Consider the following 21,521-nt stretch of genomic DNA (forward strand, 5'->3'; position numbering starts at 1 on the left):
TAGTACTTTTACTTGTAGCCTACTTGAGTAAAATTTAGCAAGGGCTATCTGTACTTTTACTCAAGTAATGAAGCTGTGTACTCTGTCCGCCTCTATAAAACACTCAACATCAGGATAATGTTTTAAAAACTTTATTTCTCATATTAATCCTTGTAGACAACAATAAAAACAGCACTGTATTTTCGCACATACTGCTATGGTTGATAACTCATCTGCTTTTTAAATCTTGAAACGGGTCAAACATGAAGGCACATGAGGCAGAGACACTGAAGGGCTGTTTTATGCTGTAATAAATAAGCAGACGTTCCTATGGCTGTACCTGTGAACACACATGTAAACACTGGACCAATCTCTCGCTGCACAGCACCTAATGTATGCTACACTTCAATAACAGGCACTGAGAGGATATTAATAACTATAAATATTATAAATATACCTTTGAATGACTTTTTTTGCATCATTACATATTGTAAATAAGAATATCAAATACATCGTTCACAAAACAGTGCTTATATGGAGGGTGAATGGAAATGAATGTCAATAGCTGCTTTCATGCCAACTAAGAGAATAATAAAGCGTTATGTGCTGAACGTCCTGCATTTAAGCTTTTACAAACAGGTTCCATTCACATAACATGTAAACAAAGACAAAATATCGTTTTCCTATTAAACTCAGCAATGTAACTTATTATTGCAGATATAATAATTTTACCCAAAAAAGAAATCCTCACAAAAATCGCTGACCCCTTATAGTTTCTACTTAGCTTTACTAATGTATTAAATAACACTGCGACATAACGTAGAAATTAAAACAAAAGGATACAAATAAACTAAAGGAAAAGAATAAGAAGACCAACTGTCACTGGAAATCAAAGCCACACGCATACACACACGAGAGGAAGAGACTTAGGTTTCTATTGGCATTAACTGTCCCTCGCTCAACTCCACTTCCATGGCGGACGCGTCGAGCTCGGCCTGTGCTTCGTCAGGGAGGTGTGTGTGTGTGTGTGGGTCTGGATCTGCTGGCTTCTTCTCTTCTAAAGGACTCTCGTCTGAGGTCTGCTCTCCGGCTTCTGCTTTCACATGTCCTGGACCGGCTGCTTTACCCTCTGATCAACAAATCAAACCAGCGCTTGTTAGTAAAGTACTATTCCTCTGAGGAAAGAGGCATATCATTGATTTTGGATTGACTTGATTTTCCTTGTGGTTTTAAAATAATCTGTCAAACTAACAATCACAAATCACCCAGACTATTTCCTCTCAGCTAGTTGAGAAACTAGGTTTATGACGACAAAACCATAAATACATGATATGACCAAATCAGAGAGAGGGTGAAAACGGTAAACAGTAATGACAAGTTATGAATAATTTTTAGTTTAACATATTACCGTTTAAAAGTTTGGGGAAATATTTGTATTATAAAAAAAAAATATATATATATATATTCCTGTGATCAAAGCTGTATTTTCAGCATCATTACTCCAGTCTTCAGTGTCACATGATCCTTCAGAAATCACTCTAATATGATGATTTGATGATCAAGAAACATTCATTATTATTATCAAAGTTGAAAACCACTGTGCTGCTGCATATTTTTTTTTACAAATATACACTACCGTTCAAAGATTTACGGTAAGATATATATATAGACTTATTCAGCAAGGACGCATTAAATTGACCAAAAGAGTCAGTAAAAAAATAAATAAAAAGTTTAGAATAAAGACCCTTCTACAACAAGTAAGGGATAATGAACAGTCAGCAAAATATCCAATTATCAGGAAACTTACAAAGTACAAAATTACACAATACGGAAATTAAAATACTGTTCATAAAAAGAAGAATATTCACTGCAAACCAGCAACCAGACAGAGAGGGTGGAAAACAGGTTAAAATAAAAAAATAAAAAAGTGAAATATGAAATAAATGTAGCTATAACTAAATACCAAAATGAGGATACATAACAACAGAGCGCACACACACACACTGTATCATCAGTCATCACTTGCCATTGACTGAGCACATAATAACAGTAGAGAGCAAGACAGGAGTGTGTGTGTGTGTGTGTGTGTGTGTGTCAGGTAGAGACACAGGGTAAAGCCCTACTAACTAGGCAGCACTGTGGGGGGGGATACAAGACTCTAAAGCCTTTAATCACCTCACAGATCTGCTCTCAGTACATCAGCAAATGTCCTCTCAGAGGGCATGAGCAGCAGGGACACACACACACACACACACACACACACACACACACACACACACACACACACACACACACACACACACACACACACACACACACTGAACCTGCAGTAAACAAACCCACCCCTTCTAAAATCAAAACCTGTGCATAAGTCTCTCAGAATATGAGCATGATCCCCCCCCTCCTCCTGCTGGAGATCTGGTACCTGGGGCAGGTGGAGCACTAGACAGGTCTGTCTCCATGGCAACAGCAGGGGGGTCTTGGCTCATCTTGGCTTCTGCGGTGAATTCTGGGAGACGTGGGGCCTGGGGACGTGTCTTCCGGGCCGGGTTCAGGAAATAACAGTAGGCACATCTGAATGCTAAAACATCGGCGATAAAAAACAAACTCAACTTATCTGAAATGATCCTTAGACACATGAATATGAAAACCAACATGCAGACATTCACAATGTGTGAATCATCGGGGGGGCATTCAGACTTGTTTACATGGCAGAAACATCCTCTTTATGCTTTAAAGAGCTCAGTGACGAAACGAGCAGTTAAACGTCAGTCAAAGTCCGACGGTTTTCTCTGATTCTTACCAATATATTCAAACTCCTCCTTTAAAGCCATACCGTTATGAGACAAACACTGCTGGCATATCAGCGCATATCTGCAACAAAAAGAGAAACATTCTTAAATAAAGCTTTGAAAAAATATGCTGTGTGTTGGTAGCTACATTAAGTCTAAGGATGTAAGAGACCACATGACATTAAAATGCCGCATTTTCACACTGGTCTTATTGTGCACAATTCCTCAGTCTTCAAAAACTCGGGTCAGTACCATTTCTCTCACCAAGGATGCATTTATTTGATCTCATATATATATATATATATATATATATATATATATATATATATATATATATATATATATATATATATATATATATATATATATATATATATATATATATATATATATATATGTATATTAGGGCTGGGAAAAAATTAATCGTGATTAATCGCATCCAAAATAAAAGTTTTGTTTACATAAAATATGTGTGTGTAGTGTGTATAATTATTTTGTATATATAAATACACACACATGCATGTATATATTTAAGAAAAATGTGTTATTCATATAAAAATATGTATATTTATATATAATATAAATGATGTATAAATATATATACAGTATATACATGCAAATATTTCTTAAATATATACATGCATATGTGTGTATTTATATATACAAAATAATTATACACACTACACACACATATATTATGTAAACAAAACTTTTATTTTGGATGCGATTAATTACGATTAATTTTTTCCCAGCCCTAATATATATATATATATATATAAAAAACATTCAGTAAACAATATTGAGAAATATTATTTCAATTTTAAACAGCTGTTTTTCTATGTGAATATATAGTAAAATGTAATTTATTCCTGTGATCAAATCTGTATTTCCAGCATCATTACTCCACATGATCCTTCAGAAATCACTCTAATATGATGATCTGATGCTCATCGTACATCAACAAAAGAAACATTTATGATTATTTTTATCAGTTAAAAACATTTTTGTGGAACCCTTATATTTTTCTCTTCAATTAATAGTTCAATAGAACAGTGTTTATTTGAAATAGAAATCTTTTGTAACATTATAAATGTTCTGACACTTGATCAATTTAATGCATTCTTGCTTACAAAATAAATAAATAAATAAATACTGACCCCAACCTTTTGACCATAGTTTCTAAAAGGAAAAGGTTTTTAATAACAGTTTACAAAATGTAAACGTATCAACCAACTCAATTTAATTCTTGGATTTTTTTCATCCGTTTTATCACGTCAGACAAATAAATGTATGATTGCATTGGCAAGTAACACTCGTGTCAAATCAGGCAAGGTTTCATTAACGCGTGCAGCGCAGAACGAGTGTGTTCACAACACCCTCAGCAATAGAGATGCTTGCAATTATTACCAAGAATAAAATCCAGATTTTCTTTAACCCTCCAAACCAAGGCCTGCGAAACAATGACTATGTTTACATGTACAGCAATAATCAGAGCAAGGAGTGAACATAACCAGTCAATGTTCAATGTCAAATTCTTCAGGTTTTCTTATTTAAACGTTTTAGATGTGTGCTATTTTAAATCAGATCTTTTATTCTTTGAGCTTGCCTGAACTGAAGCTGAACTTCTCTGCATTATGTGGTGATCCTTCTTTTTCAGAAACCACATCACACCTTGATTCTGCTCAGTGTAAAGATATAAATCATGATTTGAAGAGAGAGCGTTCACCTGTTCTGAGGTCCATCACCCACTAGGTACTCAACGACCCTGTCCATGGCACCTCGATCTCTGGGGAGGACGGGTCTGGCCAGCGGAGGACCTGGAGGGTGCATTCCTGCGCGCACACACACACACACACACGTCAGTGCACACTGCAGACTGTATCCGTGGTGGCTCAGTGCAGTATGGCCGATGATGAATGATAAGAGGGACAGCTTTTAATAACGACACTGATATGGACCTCCCTCCTCATGCCCGCTGTGATCCACACTCATAATTAATATAATTTAACATCAAGAGCAATCATAGCCAGAAGACTGGTCATTTCTGCCAGACTTGGCATAGTCAGGAATCCCTGCTGCTTACTCATTTACCGGCATATGGAGACGCCGCAGTGGGCCAAGGTGCTTTTCACTTCCAATTTCTTCCTAAAGGTGTTTGCTTGAACAGGGCCCAGATCTGTTCACACACACAGCACACTTACGTGACGGACGCAGCAGGGCCCGTGTCACCTGTCACTCACTGCTAACAGGTGTGTGTGTGTGTGTAGAAAAAAAAAGCTATAGGATCTATAGAATAAAGTTAAAACACACAAAGCTCTAGTGTTATTTATATACTAATTTAGTGCTTATTAATATTTCTAATCACCATTTACTTGTCTTAGCTATGTTTAATATTATTTGTAATTTCAGCATGTGCTTCTGTCAGTTTATATATATTAGTTTCAATTTCAGTAAATTTAGTACTTTAACTTTCAGTTAACATGTTTCATTTACGTTTTTTGTAATATTTATATTAGTTTTATTTTATCTGGACTCCTCAACATCTTGTCGTTTTAAGTTTCAATTCACAAACGTTACAAAAAGCCTCAATTCATTCTCTCAATTCAATTGAGGTCAAATTGACAGAATATTTGATTATAGTTTTGTTTGTTTCTATAAGCAGCTTTTAATTGTTTCATTAGTTAGCAAGGGTTATATGTTCATAATTAAGTAGTTTGCACTGTTTACCACATACTACTTTAAAATAGTACATGAAACTTAAAAACATTTCACATAGCAGTTCGCTACATTGTTGTCACAGTTATCTCTGAAATAAAAACTTATATTGCCTTTTATTCCAATTTGGTGTAAACAATTATTAACTTTTGGTGATCAAAATAATGGAGGAAAAAAAAATTCAAGGTCTATTCAAAGATATTTGCAATGTGTGCTGATTGTTTACTGTGCTTTTTGGCAAATGTAGTGGGTCATTTAGCTTGAAAGAAAATCCAAAAGCTGTAAACGGTATGCACTACAGAAATAGTATGTATGGAATATGATATACAGAACATAAACGGCACATTTAAAAAACAAGGGCATCGACCACTCATTGGCTGACTATGACTGGTTGTCACAAAATGTTTTGTTCCTTTAAAAAGGAAATGAATACAGGTCTCCAGGGTCTAAAATGAACACTCGCCAAGTGCCAAATGAGAGGAGAATCGGCGTAAATGAAACTTGAAAGTACATTTTTATGAATTCTAACAATGCATTGTTGTGAGAACATGAAGGTGAACGACACTCAGGACAGTTGACAGGCCAGCGCCGCATCGCCTTGAAAGTTTAAGCCTTGACCAGTAAAATATTCAAGCGCAAGACGATGCAAATGAGAGCTCATTTCGTTTCTCGCGAAAACCACGTCTCAGACAGCGCCCGAATACTAAACTCTCTTTCACAACATCTTGCACTTGAGCAGACAAACTCACTCAAAATTATGTACAAAATGATAATAATAGCGAGTATCGCTATGTGTGAAGTGAACGTAAACAGTTGAGAAAGTAAACGCATGTGTAACAGTATCAGTATATTAGACCCGTGCCTAAAATACAACAAAAACAACCGACAACGAAAAAAAAAAAAACCTCACTGCTCTTAACTGAATAACTTTGGTAACTTTAATAAGGCTTCATTAATAAGGATGTTGAATTTATACAGTGAAGACTCTGCAGTGTTATTATTAACACGTATTCGTATTAAACCGTACGGTACGAGGCTTTCGGTTCGGTTTTCGGTACGCATTTTCAAACCGAACGGTTCGTTGGACCATTTTTCCTGCCGACCAAAATTTCGTTATTTCAAATGTAGGCGCGTCGCGCGTGGCAAGCAGTGTTGCCAACTTAGCGCCTTTGTCGCTATTTCTAGCGACTTTTCAGACCCCTTTAGCGACATTTTTTCAAAAAAGCGACTAGCGACAATTTTAGCGACTTTTTGGACAAACCTCAGTAACCTCCAAATGTTGCCAGTCCTGTCCTGCGAGCGCGAGGTCTTGCTTTCTCCCTGTCGTCACTCTCTCTAGCTGCGTCTCCCCTGTTCAGTGAATGGCTGAGAGGAGCGCACGGCCGCTGACAGACGCGAATGAGCAGTGTTTTTCCATGGACTTATCACTCATCTGCTTTTCTTTTGTTTTATATTTAAAGAATTTAGTTTGACCATTTAAATTTAATTTCTTTTCTTGTGCTTATTACTTGTAACACTATCACAGAGCTTAGTTCATCCGGTTCCCTAACTCTCTCAATTCAGATAATGTTCCACATAGGTCTATAAAAAATGTAATCATATATATTATAGCTACTCGTTCAATTGTCTGACAACAAAAAAATAGGAAATGAGAACAGCTTTATTTGACATTCGGCTATATTATATTGAATAGATAGAGCATTAATTTAAAGAGAAAACGCACTAGGCTGACAGAACGCAAGATGACGTCATCTAGCGACATGTAGCGACTTTTAGGGAAGGCCTTAGCTACTTTCCTTTGAAAATAGTTGGCAACACTGGTGGCAAGCGCGCTCATAATGTAAGAGACGCTGGCGTGACCACAACATTGCCCAACATCAAATGGCAAATGTAATGTAAGCGGAACGAAACCACTCGTTAGTGGGTGGTTGACGGACCGTTAATCAGTGTGGACCAATGCAACGCGAGCCGATCTTAATCATCAGCACTGTCACTACACAGCCAAATCCAGTAAAGAAAGCATTTGAATTCGCCACTGAAGTAATAACATCGCTGCGAGATCTAGTGAGAAACATTCACATTTCTCCAATATTAACGGATCAAACAGCGCTGACGTGGAAACCAGGAAGAGACATTGTGCCATGAATGAACTATCCAGTGTCCACAGATCAGCACCATTCACCTTGGATTTACTGTAGTAACACTACTAACTGTAACTATGGGAGTTTGGCAGGAATAGTAGGCTATAATGCTTTCATGAATACAATTGCTGCCCTCAAATGTTAATCTGAACCAAAATAAACCTTTGTTTATAACTACTACACTGCCCTACAAAGCAAAAAGGCAGTAACTGCATTTTTGGTCAAAAATGAGTTATTATCATTTTCATGACATTCAAGGCATCCTTTGTTATGTGACAAAACATCTTATCTCAAATGTGTGTCGTTTTGGAGAAAAATGGTAGTCGTTTGTACAGTAACTGCAAAAAGCCCTAGTGAAACAAAGCAAGAGTACAGTAACATCCATTACTGCATTCTTGTTATGTTTTACCTAACAAAAAATAACCGTGTTGCTGCGCAGTGTAGTTACTGTTGCCATGGTGAACACACAGCTGATTTCGCGGCATCCTCACGGGACGGTTTTAACATTTGCGATTTCACGCTTCTAACTTCACACAAATTTAGTTTGAGATGCAGTGTTTCCCCTAATTGTTCCCCTACCAAACTAACACACACACGCGCGCGCTGAAGCACGTGTGTAACGCTCGAGCTGTTTTTTTTGCCTATATGAGGACACGGTCTTCACGGCAACCCGTCAAAATAAAAGTTCGGTTTAACCTATTTTTTTACAGTCTATGGGTTTAACTTGACAGAAATATATTACTGCTGTACAGTAGAATTTAGAAACGTCTCAATGTAATAATAATACTAACACTAATACAAATAAATTAAGATTAAAACTAAATTTTTCTTCATTGTTTTAATTTTAACAGTAAAGCCAGAGACTATTTATATAAAGCTCATTGTGCAGCATGTTGTTTGACCAAAAATGTTTGTTTTTAAAATGTTGTCTAAGTTTAATAATAGTTTATAATAAAAGTTTCATGATTTCAATTAATTAGACATGATTTTTGATTACTAAAAATTTACACCACATATCCGTAACACGCCCGCTCTGCAACACTAGTTTCGCAACACAAATTTTTTGAAAATGTTGTCCAAATGGTTCCATTTATTTCAAACACAGTGTATCAGACCCAGAGCCCAAGTTTTGGCAAAGTAGTTTTGGGAGAATCTGTAGTTACTGCCTTTTCCCTTCGTATGGTGCCACGTTTTTGGTAAGTAATACAAAGCAAGAATACAGTAACTGCAAAATAGGGGTAAAATATCAAATTAAATATGAGGATTAATATGTACAAAGAATAAGCTAATATAAAGTAACAAAACAGCCACATGTCCAATAATCTACCTACAACTACTTAGGCTGGATGACAGGATAACTTTAAAGTCATTTTTCTCTGTTCTGCACTCTGCGTAGTTACTGCCTTTTTGCTTTGTAGGGCAGTACAATATTACATTTCATTTTGTCCGAGGAGCTGTTTTGTTTTATAAGCTCCTAAGAAAAGTCAAGTATAGCTCCATCATTGCTTAAACTAATAAAATATCATACTTTATGATGTTAATTTTAATAAAAATATAATTTAAAAAAATTTAAATCAAGGAAATATCTCTGGCATTTCTTTCTTTTTGCTGTATCGAAAACGTAGAGAACCGTGACACAAGTGTATCGTATCGAACCGAACCGTGAATTTTGTGAACCGTTACACCCCTATGAAGCACCATTACCACCCATCTATGCCAACCAAAGCCAATCAAACAGTGAGAGAGGACATGAGACTCACCCATCCCATGGGCAGGAGTGCCAGCCGGGGTCCCAGGCCTCCGGATCAGACCGTGTGGGGTTGAGGTGGACAGACCCTTTTCAGGTGGCCCACCCGGGGCAGACAGTGGAGTCGGGGGGGCTGATCCAGGACCGGGAGGTGGACGTCCAGCAGGACGAGGGGACACGAGCCTCTGACGCAGCTCTGAGCAGAAAATCACATGATTCCGACAGTAAAACACAAGAAAACACATAAAAACACACAAGTGTTCAATACGAAGCGTTTTCGACACCACAGAATCATCGGTATCTATGTATAGTGCGCACCTTATCTCACTCATAGATTTTTTTACCGTACCATTTCTAAAACACGTTAAAGGTGCTATATGTATTTTTTAGCGGCCTCTATTGGTGATGTTTCAGATTGCAACCAATTTTTACAAGAGCGCTCGTGCTCTTGCGCATGCTCGAACACAAGAGCGAGCACTCACGGCCACACTGAGACTTTCAACACACCGGAGAAAGCATCACACAACATGATGGAAACTCATGTGAACTCCCACTGCAACTTTATAATATTAGGCTACTTTTATCAGCTTGACGTTGAACTAATGCTCCATGCTCGTACCATGATAACGTTACATTTGTGGTGTTATCTAGCATAAGGCATTTCACTAACTATTCGTGTATCTTTCACAATCAGCAATGTCAACATAGATGAATGTATAATATGATAACGAAAACGGTTAGTGAACTAGACTGAACAATTTCAGTGTAACAGTAAGATCGTAGGAAGTAACATTACTGTACTGAACGTGTCTGGAAATGTGTATTATAAACAATATGATAGTAGTGGGATGAGTAACGTTAGACAGTAGATCTAGTACATAAAATAAAAGTTACATCCTAAAGCACCTACTTTTGTTATCCTGGAACAGTCTTTTGTATTCATTTCATGTCTCATGTATGTTGTAGTTTACCTTGCTATTTCATTACAGTTTACCATTATTTCAGCATATCTGAAAACGTGTAATTTATCACAATAAAAATAGCGGAGGTCTCTCCATAATTCAAACGCTCTGCCGATGTTGATCCGTGTTTTCCTCCTAAGTTGATCCGATGCACGTTTGATCTGACGAGTTTCAGCAGATACATTTTTGTTTTTTATATTTATGTGGAGATTGTGTTGGAGTGTGTGTTGTGCTGGAGGCAGGAGTGTTTGGTGTTATCAGACTCCATGTCGTCAGCTGCAGTGCCGTCGCATAGACTATATAATAAGGAGAGAGGCTCGTCACATCCAATGGATTTCGCAGTAAATACGACCCGGAGACTTCACATATAAATATGAATACTGGCCTTCAGAGGTAATAGCAAAACCCGACAAGTGGATCATTGTAATGTGTGATTACAACCCCTTCACACACAGGCAATAAAAAAAGTATTCATTTTGGAAGAAAAGTTACATATAGCACCTTTAACCATTACTCTTATTCTTATATATTCATCAAAATATAATTTATAGGAAAAGCCATCAAAAATACACATTGCAAATATAGGGTTCTTTCATCATCATGACTGCCAAGTTATAACACAGACACTTTGTTCCAGTTGGCTCATGGTTAAAACCATTTCCCTGCACACTTGGCATTTCTTTCATCAGTAGGAAAGTTTTCAAGTTAGTACACACTGATGAAAGTTTATAAAAAAAAAAAAAAATTGTATCTTGATGAGTTCATGTTGACTTTAGAGGGGGAAAGGACTTGTTCGCTCACCTTGGCCGTGTCTTGGAGTCGCCGGTGGGCCAATGGGTTGAGCTTCTAACTCCTAAACAAAGCAAAAACATTAATCCACCATCACATATGTGCAAATACATTTATTTACAGACATCAGAATAAGGAACTTACAAGCTTTTTCTTAGAGTCTGGGTCAAACCGTTCCAAAATCAGCTTGGCATTTTTGTAGGTTTCAGTTTCCATTACCTGTTCAAGCTGTGTAAGAAAACATTACAATCACATAATTACCACAGTTACATCAAACAGAGACGCCAACTGACTAACAATGAAAACTTACATTGTTAAGAATTTCAAAAAACAATTCAATTTTTGACATCAGTCCACGTCAGATAAAGGAGCTGCTTATTTTTTAGTTTAATTGCAGAAAGAAACCCAGTCCGTTTTCTCGCAGTCTCCTGTTTGGTTTAATTTTAAAACTTCATTTCAGGGAAAGAGCAAATAGTGCTAATTATTTAACTTTAATGAATAGAATAATTACAAGCCCTACTGCGATAATGGGGAGTGCGAAAATCCATCAGCTGTAATTATTGAAAGTTATTAGACATGACAGTGGATGACAGGCAATTTCTCAGATTTATTTCCTCCCATCACTAAACACTATTAATTTAAAGACAAGTCGTTAGCTAAGCACTTTACCAAGTAAAGTCTTTGTGCCAATTACCCGCTGTCTTCATTGATTTCAGATTATTTATTAAGAACAGAAATTATCTCTTTCTCTCACTGACAGCAGAGAGGCGCAATATGATGAAAGCAAAACAGGATGTTGTTGCGCTAACATTAGTATAGGGCTAACTAGCTCGCACGTGAAGAAAGAAGATCTCTGACTGGGTGAAATTACTAGCTCATCGCTCATATTAAAAAATCCTGACATTCATGAGGAGCCTGCACTCCAGTATCTCTTAAAGTTCCCCTGTAGTCAATCATTTTATCCCTTAAAACTCATCTTTGATCACTAAAATGACACATTTAAACCTTTTCCCCCTGAAAAAAAGTTTCTTCATGCCTTAAAATAGCTTGAATGTAACTCGACACCCATGCCTCATTTAGTATACGAGGTTCTATGAATATGCAAATTAGCCCCGCCTCCACACATTAATCTGATTGGTTACAAGGTAGTTTGTGAGGTCAGAAACACCAGCGATTTCAAACCGTGTTTTTGAGACGGTCTTTGGTTCATTGCAGTTTTAAGGAGAAAATACTCAGCAATGCTGTCGACTTATGAATTGACACATACCACAGGGGGACTATACAGGTATGAAAACAGACACAAACTAGCCCAAAATTAACTACACACCAGGAAGGGACATTCAAAGAAAGACACTGCTACTGATTACTCACTATTTTCTTTTTCTCTGCTTTCAGATCTTCTAATTTTTCATCTAAGATGCAAAATAGAAAAACACAAAAATTAAAGTGTAGGTATGATTAAAGACCCATTCACACCAAGGACAATAACTATACTAATGATAATTATTTAGTTCTAAAAAACTTTTTTTATAAAATGTAAAAAATAGCAGATTTCACACTTTTTTTCAACTTTTTTGAAAAATATTGACAGCCAATCAGAATCCATCCTGCTTTAGGAGCTTGAGACGACAAAACTGCAGCGCGGAGTTATAATAAACAGAACGATATCGTTTAGTTATCGTTCTTGTGTGAATGAGCCTTAAGACTACGGTGTCATCATTACAGACTGACCTCGTATTGAGATCAAATATAAAGTATTGAGTTCACAGGGAAACTCTTACTGTTTCTCTCTGTTCGTCTGTTGTATAAAACAATCAGCAGTTTCCTCAGGAGCCAAACTCTACAGGAAGGAAAAGCAACTCATTTATAGTTTCATTTAAAAGTCATCATAATTGGAAAAATGGTCTGAACTCGACGACTGAACCCAAAGTACTCACACCAGAGGAAATATCAAGAATGGCGACGCCACTATAACTTTCCCCATCATCTGCTCCGGGATGTACCAGACGTAGACGACCGTACAGGCGATCAAGTACAGCAGGACCGAGTACAACAGCAGTCGGTAGACCCATAGCTTCCGCTGCTTTTGGTTCTTCTCTCGGTTTTCCTCAAGGGCCTGGATGTCCTGAGAGAGATCATTCAGAAACACGTCATTAATGGAAAATACTGTCAGATTTGGATTATCACTCATATTTACAAAAGCATGATTTCTGCAGGTTTTATAAAGGGAAATTTAAGACTTTTTAAAAGACCTTTTTAAGGCCAAATAAAGGAAACTTAAGGAATAAACTGGAGGGAACGATACGTTCTCAAAATAAATGTCTAGGGAAAAACACAATGAGTATTAGAGTATATAACACTAATGTATTAGCAACATTTCAGAGTTTGACTATACAACTTACAACAGATATCCATTACTTTTTGACTAATTTCACAAAAATAGTAGCATAAAATATGAAGTCTTGTTTTCTGTGAAATTGATCAAAATTAAGTGAGTTCATGATTAAAACAAGAACAAATATCTACTAATGGACTCAACTTAATTCAAAGGGAAGTTTTCATAAAACATGAACAAACATCCATCAGCGAGTTAAGCATTAAACTTCTTGTGTTCTATTTCTCAAGACTTTATTTTACAAATAATGAGGCATCTTAAGTAAAAGTATCTTGATTTAAGGATGTTTAGATATTTTGTACCAGAAAATACGACAAAATTACAGAGGAAGAAATAATTTTTTGCTATGCATGCAACATTTAATGCCTTGATTATGAATTTATAACATTCTGCTCTGATTTAAGACCTTTTAAAGGCCTTAATTTGAGTAAGAGTGAATTAATATTTACACAACACCATTTTCAACTGGAAAATTTTATGCATTTTGGCCGTTAATTTATATGAATTTTTTAGGGTGGGGGCTAAAAATGCAAACTTTTGAAAACGGGTTTCAAAGTAACGTTTTGAAAACGATACCGTTATCATCTCCGTGTAAACAACAAACATAATTTTTTTTAAACAGTGAGGTCATGCGCATGTGTATTATGTGTTCAGTCTATAGGCTCGTAGTGTTTATTTACAGTGACATTGCCATCTACTGTTAAATACCCAAAGGAGAACTTGAGACAGGATCTGTTCAAAAGCAACTAATTTGATTTACCCGCACACAGATCTGTACACGTGATTCAAATTGGGCCAAACTTGTTTAGGACAAATCACATGTCTTTGGCTTAAAAAAAAAAAAAAAAAGAGTGTTACTCAGCCAAGCCCTAAGAAATGCCAACCGAACAGACCTCTCTCAGTGAGGTACCGCATAACCCCCATCCTAAAATATCTACTCAGTTACACACAGTGCCTGTACTGTTGCAGGCATTTGTGTGTCTGTAATGAGCCATGACTGAACCTAAAAAAAACCTGGTGTAATTAACACCAGTTTGAAGTCACCATCAAATCAAAATGGACCATTCTTATTTCATCATGGAATATTGCAGTATTTATTTTAAATGATTTATCTTTTTTTTTTTTTATAGTGCCCTCATACAGAGCCCCGCTAGTCCCACTTTGTCAAAAAATTTTATTATAACTATCTCGTGGCCTCAAGATTAGTAACTCGTGGCCTCAAGATAGTATCTCGTGGCCTCAAGATAGTAACTCGTGGCCTCAAGATAGTAACTCGTGGCCTCAAGATAAGTAACTCGTGGCCTTAAGATAGTATCTCGTGGCCTCAAGATAGTATCTCGTGGCCTCAAGATAGTATCTCGTGGCCTCAAGATAGTAACTCGTGGCCTCAAGATAGTATCTCGTGGCCTCAAGATAAGTAACTCGTGGCCTCAAGATAAGTAACTCGTGGCCTCAAGATAGTATCTCGTGGCCTCAAGATAGTAACTCGTGGCCTCAAGATAAGTAACTCGTGGCCTCAAGATAGTAACTCGTGGCCTCAAGATAGTAACTCGTGGCCTCAAGATAAGTAACTTGTGGCCTCAAGATAGTAACTCGTGGCCTCAAGATAAGTAACTCGTGGCCTCAAGATATTAACTCGTGGCCTCAAGATAGTAACTCGTGGCCTCAAGATAAGTAACTCGTGGCCTCAAGATAGTAACTCGTGGCCTCAAGATAGTATCTCGTGGCCTCAAGATAGTATCTCGTGGCCTCAAGATAGTAACTCGTGGCCTCAAGATAGTAACTCGTGGCCTCAAGATAAGTAACTCGTGGCCTCAAGATAGTAACTTGTGGCCTCAAGATAGTAACTCGTGGCCTCAAGATAAGTAACTCGTGGCCTCAAGATAGTAACTCGTGGCCTCAAGATAAGTACACTCGTGGCCTCAAGATAGTATCTCGTGGCCTCAAGATAGTAACTCGTGGCCTCAAGATAGTAACTCGTGGCCTCAAGATAGTAACTCGTGGCCTCAAGGTAGTAACTCGTGGCCTCAAGGTAGTAACTCGTGGCCTCAAGGTAGTAACTCGTATCTTGATAGTATCTTGATAGTATCTTGAGGCCACGAGTTACTTATCTTGAGGCCACCAGATAGTTATAATAATTTTTTTTGACAAAGTGGGACTAGGGGGGCTCCGTACCCTCATAATCTTTAATCAAAATAACTTTTTCAACTTACTTGTGCGAGGGCGGGGCAACCTGTCACTCACATGAGTTCCACGAATAGCAAACCACAACCATCCAATCAATTCCACATAGACAAAAAAAAAATCAAGCCCCGCCCCACATTTGTTCTTGTTTGAGAAGTTGTTTCACTCGGGTATACGTCAGAATAGAAAAAGACTATCCCAACTTCCGTGATTTAACTGCATAGGGACACCTTCAATGTCAGGAAAGTACAACACGCAGAATGAGGGATGGCAGAAAATGGCTAAGACTCATGCAGTTTTATACCTTATCGAGACCCTCCAAGACCTCTACGGTGGATGGCTTGGCCTGTGAAAGGGCACACAGAGTTAGCAATAAAAAAGCAAGCTCTCACCAAGAAATAAAGCAAAAATTTGCCCAATTGAAAATTGGTAGGAGGTACAAAAGTTTCTATATTTAGATTTGTATACCTTAGTTACGCACCTTAGTATGCAATATTAACACCATATATTTGTGCCATTTATCCATGCCACATTAAAATCAAATAGTAGGCTACATCATCCTACAAGTTTGAGTGACTGAAGCACATTTACCCTCCACCGAGACACCACAGCGCCCATCTCGCTTAGCTGTTACTCTCGTCACTCCACGCCAAAGCCTGACACCTGTTCACAAAGGAAACCGCTTCTTTCAGCAATAACAATAATTAAGTTCCAAACGAGATCATGATAGACGTTTTCCACTTGAGGTGATATCAGGATTAGAGAGCGGATTATAAAGACTCAGAAGGCTTTCACCAACAAATATTTGGACGCTTAAAGGGTTAGTTCATCCAAAAATAAACTGTCATGATTTATGTCGTTCCAAACCCGTAAGACTTTTGCTCATCTTCAGATCACAAATGAAGATCTGAGAGATTTCTGTCCTGCCATTGACATCTACACAACTGACACTTTGACGCTTCAAAATCTTCATAAAAAGATCGTAAAACTAACCAATATGAATTGATCAGTTTAGTCAAATTTTCTGAAGAGACTCGATCACTTTATATGATGAACAGATTGAAATTTGGCTTTTATTCACAAATAAACATTCATCAACTCACACATTAGTTGCGGTTAACGGAAGCTCAAGCATGTTCGCTGGACCTGCGAGAACCAATGAGGTTCATTCTCGTGTTACGCATCACGTTTGAGCTTCAGGAAGAACCAATGAGGTTCATTCAGGTGTTACACAGCACGTTTGAGCTTCAGCAAGAACCAATGAGGTTTATTCTTGTGTTACGCATCACGTTTGAGCTTCAGCAAGAACCAATGAGGTTTATTCTTGTGTTACGCATCACGTTTGAGCTTCAGGAAGAACCAATGAGGTTCATTCTCGTGTTACGCAGCAAGTTTGAGCTTCAGCAAGAACCAATGAGGTTCATTCTTGTGTTACGCATCACGTTTGAGCTTCAGCAAGAACCAATGAGGTTTATTCTTGTGTTACGCATCACGTTTGAGCTTCTGCAAGAACCAATGAGGTTCATTCTCGTGTTACGCAGCAAGTTTGAGCTTCAGCAAGAACCAATGAGGTTCATTCTTGTGTTACGCATCACGTTTGAGCTTCAGCAAGAACCAATGAGGTTTATTCTTGTGTTACGCAGCACGTTTGAGCTTCAGCAAGAACCAATGAGGTTCATTCTCGTGTTACGCAGCAAGTTTGAGCTTCAGCAAGAACCAATGAGGTTCATTCTCGTGTTACGCAGCAAGTTTGAGCTTCAGCAAGAACCAATGAGACTCATTCTTGTGTTACGCAGCACGTTTGAGCTTCAGCAAGAACCAATGAGGATCATTCTCGTGTTACACAGCACGTTTGAGCTTCAGCAAGAACCAATGAGGTTCATTCTCGTGTTACGCATCACGTTTGAGCTTCAGGAAGAACCAATGAGGTTCATTCTTGTGTTACGCAGCACGTTTGAGCTTCAGCAAGAACCAATGAGGTTCATTCTCGTGTTACGCAGCACGTTTGAGCTTCAGCAAGAACCAATGAGACTCATTCTTGTGTTACGCAGCACATTTGAGCTTCAGCAAGAACCAATGAGGTTCATTCTCGTGTTACGCATCACGTTTGAGCTTCAGCAAGAACCAATGAGGTTCATTCTCGTGTTACGCATCACGTTTGAGCTTCAGCAAGAACCAATGAGGATCATTCTCGTGTTACGCAGCACGTTTGAGCTTCAGGAAGAACCAATGAGGTTCATTCTCGTGTTACGCATCACGTTTGAGCTTCAGCAAGAACCAATGAGGATCATTCTCGTGTTACACAGCACGTTTGAGCTTCAGGAAGAACCCATGGGGTTCATTCTCGTGTTACGCATCAAGTTTGAGCTTCAGCAAGAACCAATGAGGATCATTCTCGTGTTACACAGCACGTTTGAGCTTCAGCAAGAACCAATGAGGTTCATTCTCGTGTTACGCATCACGTTTGAGCTTCAGCAAGAACCAATGAGGATCATTCTCGTGTTACACAGCACGTTTGAGCTTCAGCAAGAACCAATGAGGATCATTCTCATGTTACGCATCACGTTTGAGCTTCAGCAATGAGGTTTGATATCACGCGTTGAGCTTCTGTTTATGTTCGCTGATCAATGTTTATATGTGAATAAAAGTCTAAATTCAATCTGTTCATCATATAAAGTGATCGAGTTACTTAAAAAAGTTTGGACTAAACCACTCATTTAACATGGATTAGTTTAACAATCGCTTTATGAACATGTTGATCGGTCAAAGTTAGGGGTGTAACGATATTCGAACCGAACCGAAAAACCGCGATACAGAACACACGATTCGAATCGCGATACTCTAATTGCAAACCGAACACGCCCCGCCCCCTGCTAATCCCGGCCCCGCCCAGCCCGGCTCAATGGACCTCATGTCTTGTGTACAGTACACAACGAATTCAGTTTTGTAGCCTAACCACCATTAACACCAAATAACAAGCTCCGTGTTTTGTTACTTTCGATAATAAGCAAGGTGTAATCTTTCAAATTCTGTCTATTTGATCACGAAATTCAAACAATAAATGGCGTTTTGGCGCTGATGTGGCGTGACAGATCGCTGTAGGGCTACTAAGCTCCTAATTTCAAGCGGCAGCGCGGCGCGCGGGTAAACCCGATCATCTCTTCCTCAGTTACAGAATGGACACCCGAAGGTATGTTGAAAGATGCAGTATACTTACTGAAAGGCATCATAACTCGTGTAATCGCTCAATCAGTGTTTCAGCAGCGGAAAGACGTCAATAAAACAGCATAGCTTGTCACTAGCATTATATTTACCTCAACAGGCAAGTGATTCAGTGTCCACAACTTTGGTTCCTATAAATTAACTCTTGCACTAAATAAATGCACCATGTTAGCCTATATATTATATTTTACTTAACCTGTTAATGATATCTTGATTATTTAATGTATGTTTAAAATATCTTTCATGAAAATGACAACTGTGTAAAGTATTATATTTCAATAACAAATTAGAGTAAAAACACAAGTTAATGCAAAAACTGCCTTATGTTCAGTTTACATGTTTTCATACAATGTGTTGTGTGTTGATTATTATATCTAAAAAAAAAATAGCATCTGAATTTAGGTTAAAACTCTAGGCTACAACCTTTAATGTTATAGTAATTAGCAGATTTTTTTTTAATCCTTGTGAAACGTTTAATTGTAATTGAATTAATTTAAAGACAAAGATATTTTTTTCGTTAAACCACTGTTTAAAAAAAGGGAAAAAAAAAAGCAATTTTAGCTTTCTAAACCGAACGGAATCGAACCGAACCGAGACGTCAAAACCGTGGGAAAACCGAACCGTCAATTTTGTGTATCGTTACACCCCTAGTGGTAGTTGCGTAACTGTCAATGGAGGGACAGGAATCTCTCAGATTTCATTCAAAAGTTCTTTATTTGTGTTCTGAAGATGAATGAAAAAGTCTTACGGGTTTGGAACGACATGAGGGTGATTAATTAATATCAGAATTTTAATTTTTGGGTGAACTTTCCCTTTAAGTTTCACTTACAAATGTATGAATTTTGCTGCATTAGGTACAAACTAATTTAGTTTTTCGCAGAACCATCTTCACTTTTCTTATCCATTTTAATGCATGTTTGAAGTAGGGCTGTAACAACACGTAAATTAGTCAATTTGTGTGGAATGCGTCGATTTGTCGCACTGTTTGTTCATAATCTTCGGGAAAAAAACAATCGATAGAAAAAAAATTAAAGTTAGTTCCCTCTTCCCTGGTTTGAAGTCAGTTCTTCTAAAGATCCTATCAGAGAAGAATCCTGTACAACAACATGTATTCACTACAAACAGCAGTGGCTCTTGTCTTAGTTTTCAAAAAAAATATCAATTGTTTTTATAATTTTAAACCAAACCTTTTTTAATGCTTTGCTTGAAAAGCGTATTTGCGCTCTCTCTCGCTCTCTCTCTCTTTACAATCAATACCATTTAAGCTATATTTTGTTTTCTGATGCACTTTCAGAAATTGTGTTTTGACTGCACACACACTTTATGAACCCACTGTATCTCGCACAAGCAGGGTTAGATGCTCAGTGATATCAGATATCACCAGAGGAGCTCACAAAATCTGGAGGCTCTGAAAAGTAACAGGACACTACTCTATTTTAAACTGCAGGGTTCTCGGATAGAAGGACCTTTAAATGCAGACTGACTGTATGAATCAGAGCAAGTTAGATAGTGCATGTAAACTACGAGAAGGACCCATGTAAGTCACTTTATATAACTTGTTTATAATTCAACCTCACCCTTTCAACTTCAGAGTAACTTCAGGAAAAGTCGCTTTAAGCATAACATTTAATTCGCACTTGACTTGATACAATGCTAATCAAAAACTTCATGAGTTATTGATCTCATTCTGGTAGCAAAAACATTGCGCTTTAAATGTGGTAGCATAGAATAAACTCGCCGACTGATGATACTTCCTTAAACTAGAATAGCAAGAATACTTTATTAAAGAGGAATGACTTTAAGACAGTCTAACTCGCTACTAGCAGCTGATACAGCGGACATGATTAGACGACATGTTGTTCTCTTTCATGCACGCACTAGTACGCAGCTTTAATGTGCATAACCACGCCGAAATCTGACAAAACCAAACATAACTTAGCATGCCTTACCCGTGAACGCGAAATCCAGTAGAGACCTGCGTTATTATTCCTCCACTTCAACTGTAGACGTCATCAAACTGCTCCCACAAGCCCACGCGCCACGGACCTCCTCTCCTTCACCGCTCTGTCACGTGACCAAGCACTTTCGTTCTCTCAAAGCGCGGGAAAAAGGAATGAACTTCACGCCGTACTTCCGGAAAGTTCAAAACACAACGAAAGCAAAGGATTTATTGCCAAAAAATACACGTGTTTTACTTATATTATGTATTTTGATAGAAACAATAACACAAAATACGAAATAATAATATATATGCACCTGACACAGCTGCTGTTATTGAATTTGTTAACAATACATTGTGTTAAAAATGAATTAAAGGCTGTTTTAAAAAAGAGTGCTAATGTTGCATTCAGCTTGCTTTTTTATAAAAAAAAAACGAATTCATTGAAAGTCAAGCCATTAAAATGATTGTATAATAAAATCACACATATTAATAAATAAATACATAATGTCTAATCAGTAACGTTAAATAATGAAAATAAAAACATGTTGCGTGGTTGGCTACATTCTGGTGCTTTTATGCAATTAAGTGTGAAGGAAATGAGACTAGCCTAAATTGAGTTTGTCAATTCCATTCATTGCAATTGCATCATTAAA

The 21,521-nt window shown here is 37.6% G+C and overlaps 1 protein-coding gene across 2 annotated transcripts; it reads right to left on the reverse strand.

The window, feature by feature from the left end:
* Positions 1-884: 884 nt before the first annotated feature.
* On the reverse strand, positions 885-21,002 carry lnpa (limb and neural patterns a). Of its 2 annotated transcripts, none has more exons than XM_056234525.1 (13): positions 20,876-21,002; positions 16,296-16,367; positions 16,009-16,050; positions 13,063-13,250; positions 12,907-12,965; positions 12,497-12,537; positions 11,270-11,353; positions 11,138-11,189; positions 9,388-9,570; positions 4,498-4,603; positions 2,783-2,853; positions 2,405-2,560; positions 885-1,099 (listed from the first exon to the last, which is right to left on the reverse strand). In XM_056234525.1, exons 2-13 carry the CDS (start codon positions 16,320-16,322, stop codon positions 906-908), a joined length of 1,203 nt encoding a protein of 400 aa, XP_056090500.1. In that variant the 5' UTR covers positions 16,323-16,367; positions 20,876-21,002; the 3' UTR covers positions 885-905. The 2 variants fall into 2 exon arrangements, with proteins under 2 accessions (XP_056090500.1, XP_056090499.1); XM_056234524.1 differs by having other exon boundaries at positions 885-1,108.
* Positions 21,003-21,521: the final 519 nt, after the last annotated feature.

Source organism: Rhinichthys klamathensis, unplaced genomic scaffold (genome assembly GCF_029890125.1).
Source record: "Rhinichthys klamathensis goyatoka isolate OS25496 unplaced genomic scaffold, OSU_Roscu_1.1 h1tg000397l_1, whole genome shotgun sequence".
Taxonomy (NCBI): Eukaryota; Metazoa; Chordata; class Actinopteri; order Cypriniformes; family Leuciscidae; genus Rhinichthys; species Rhinichthys klamathensis.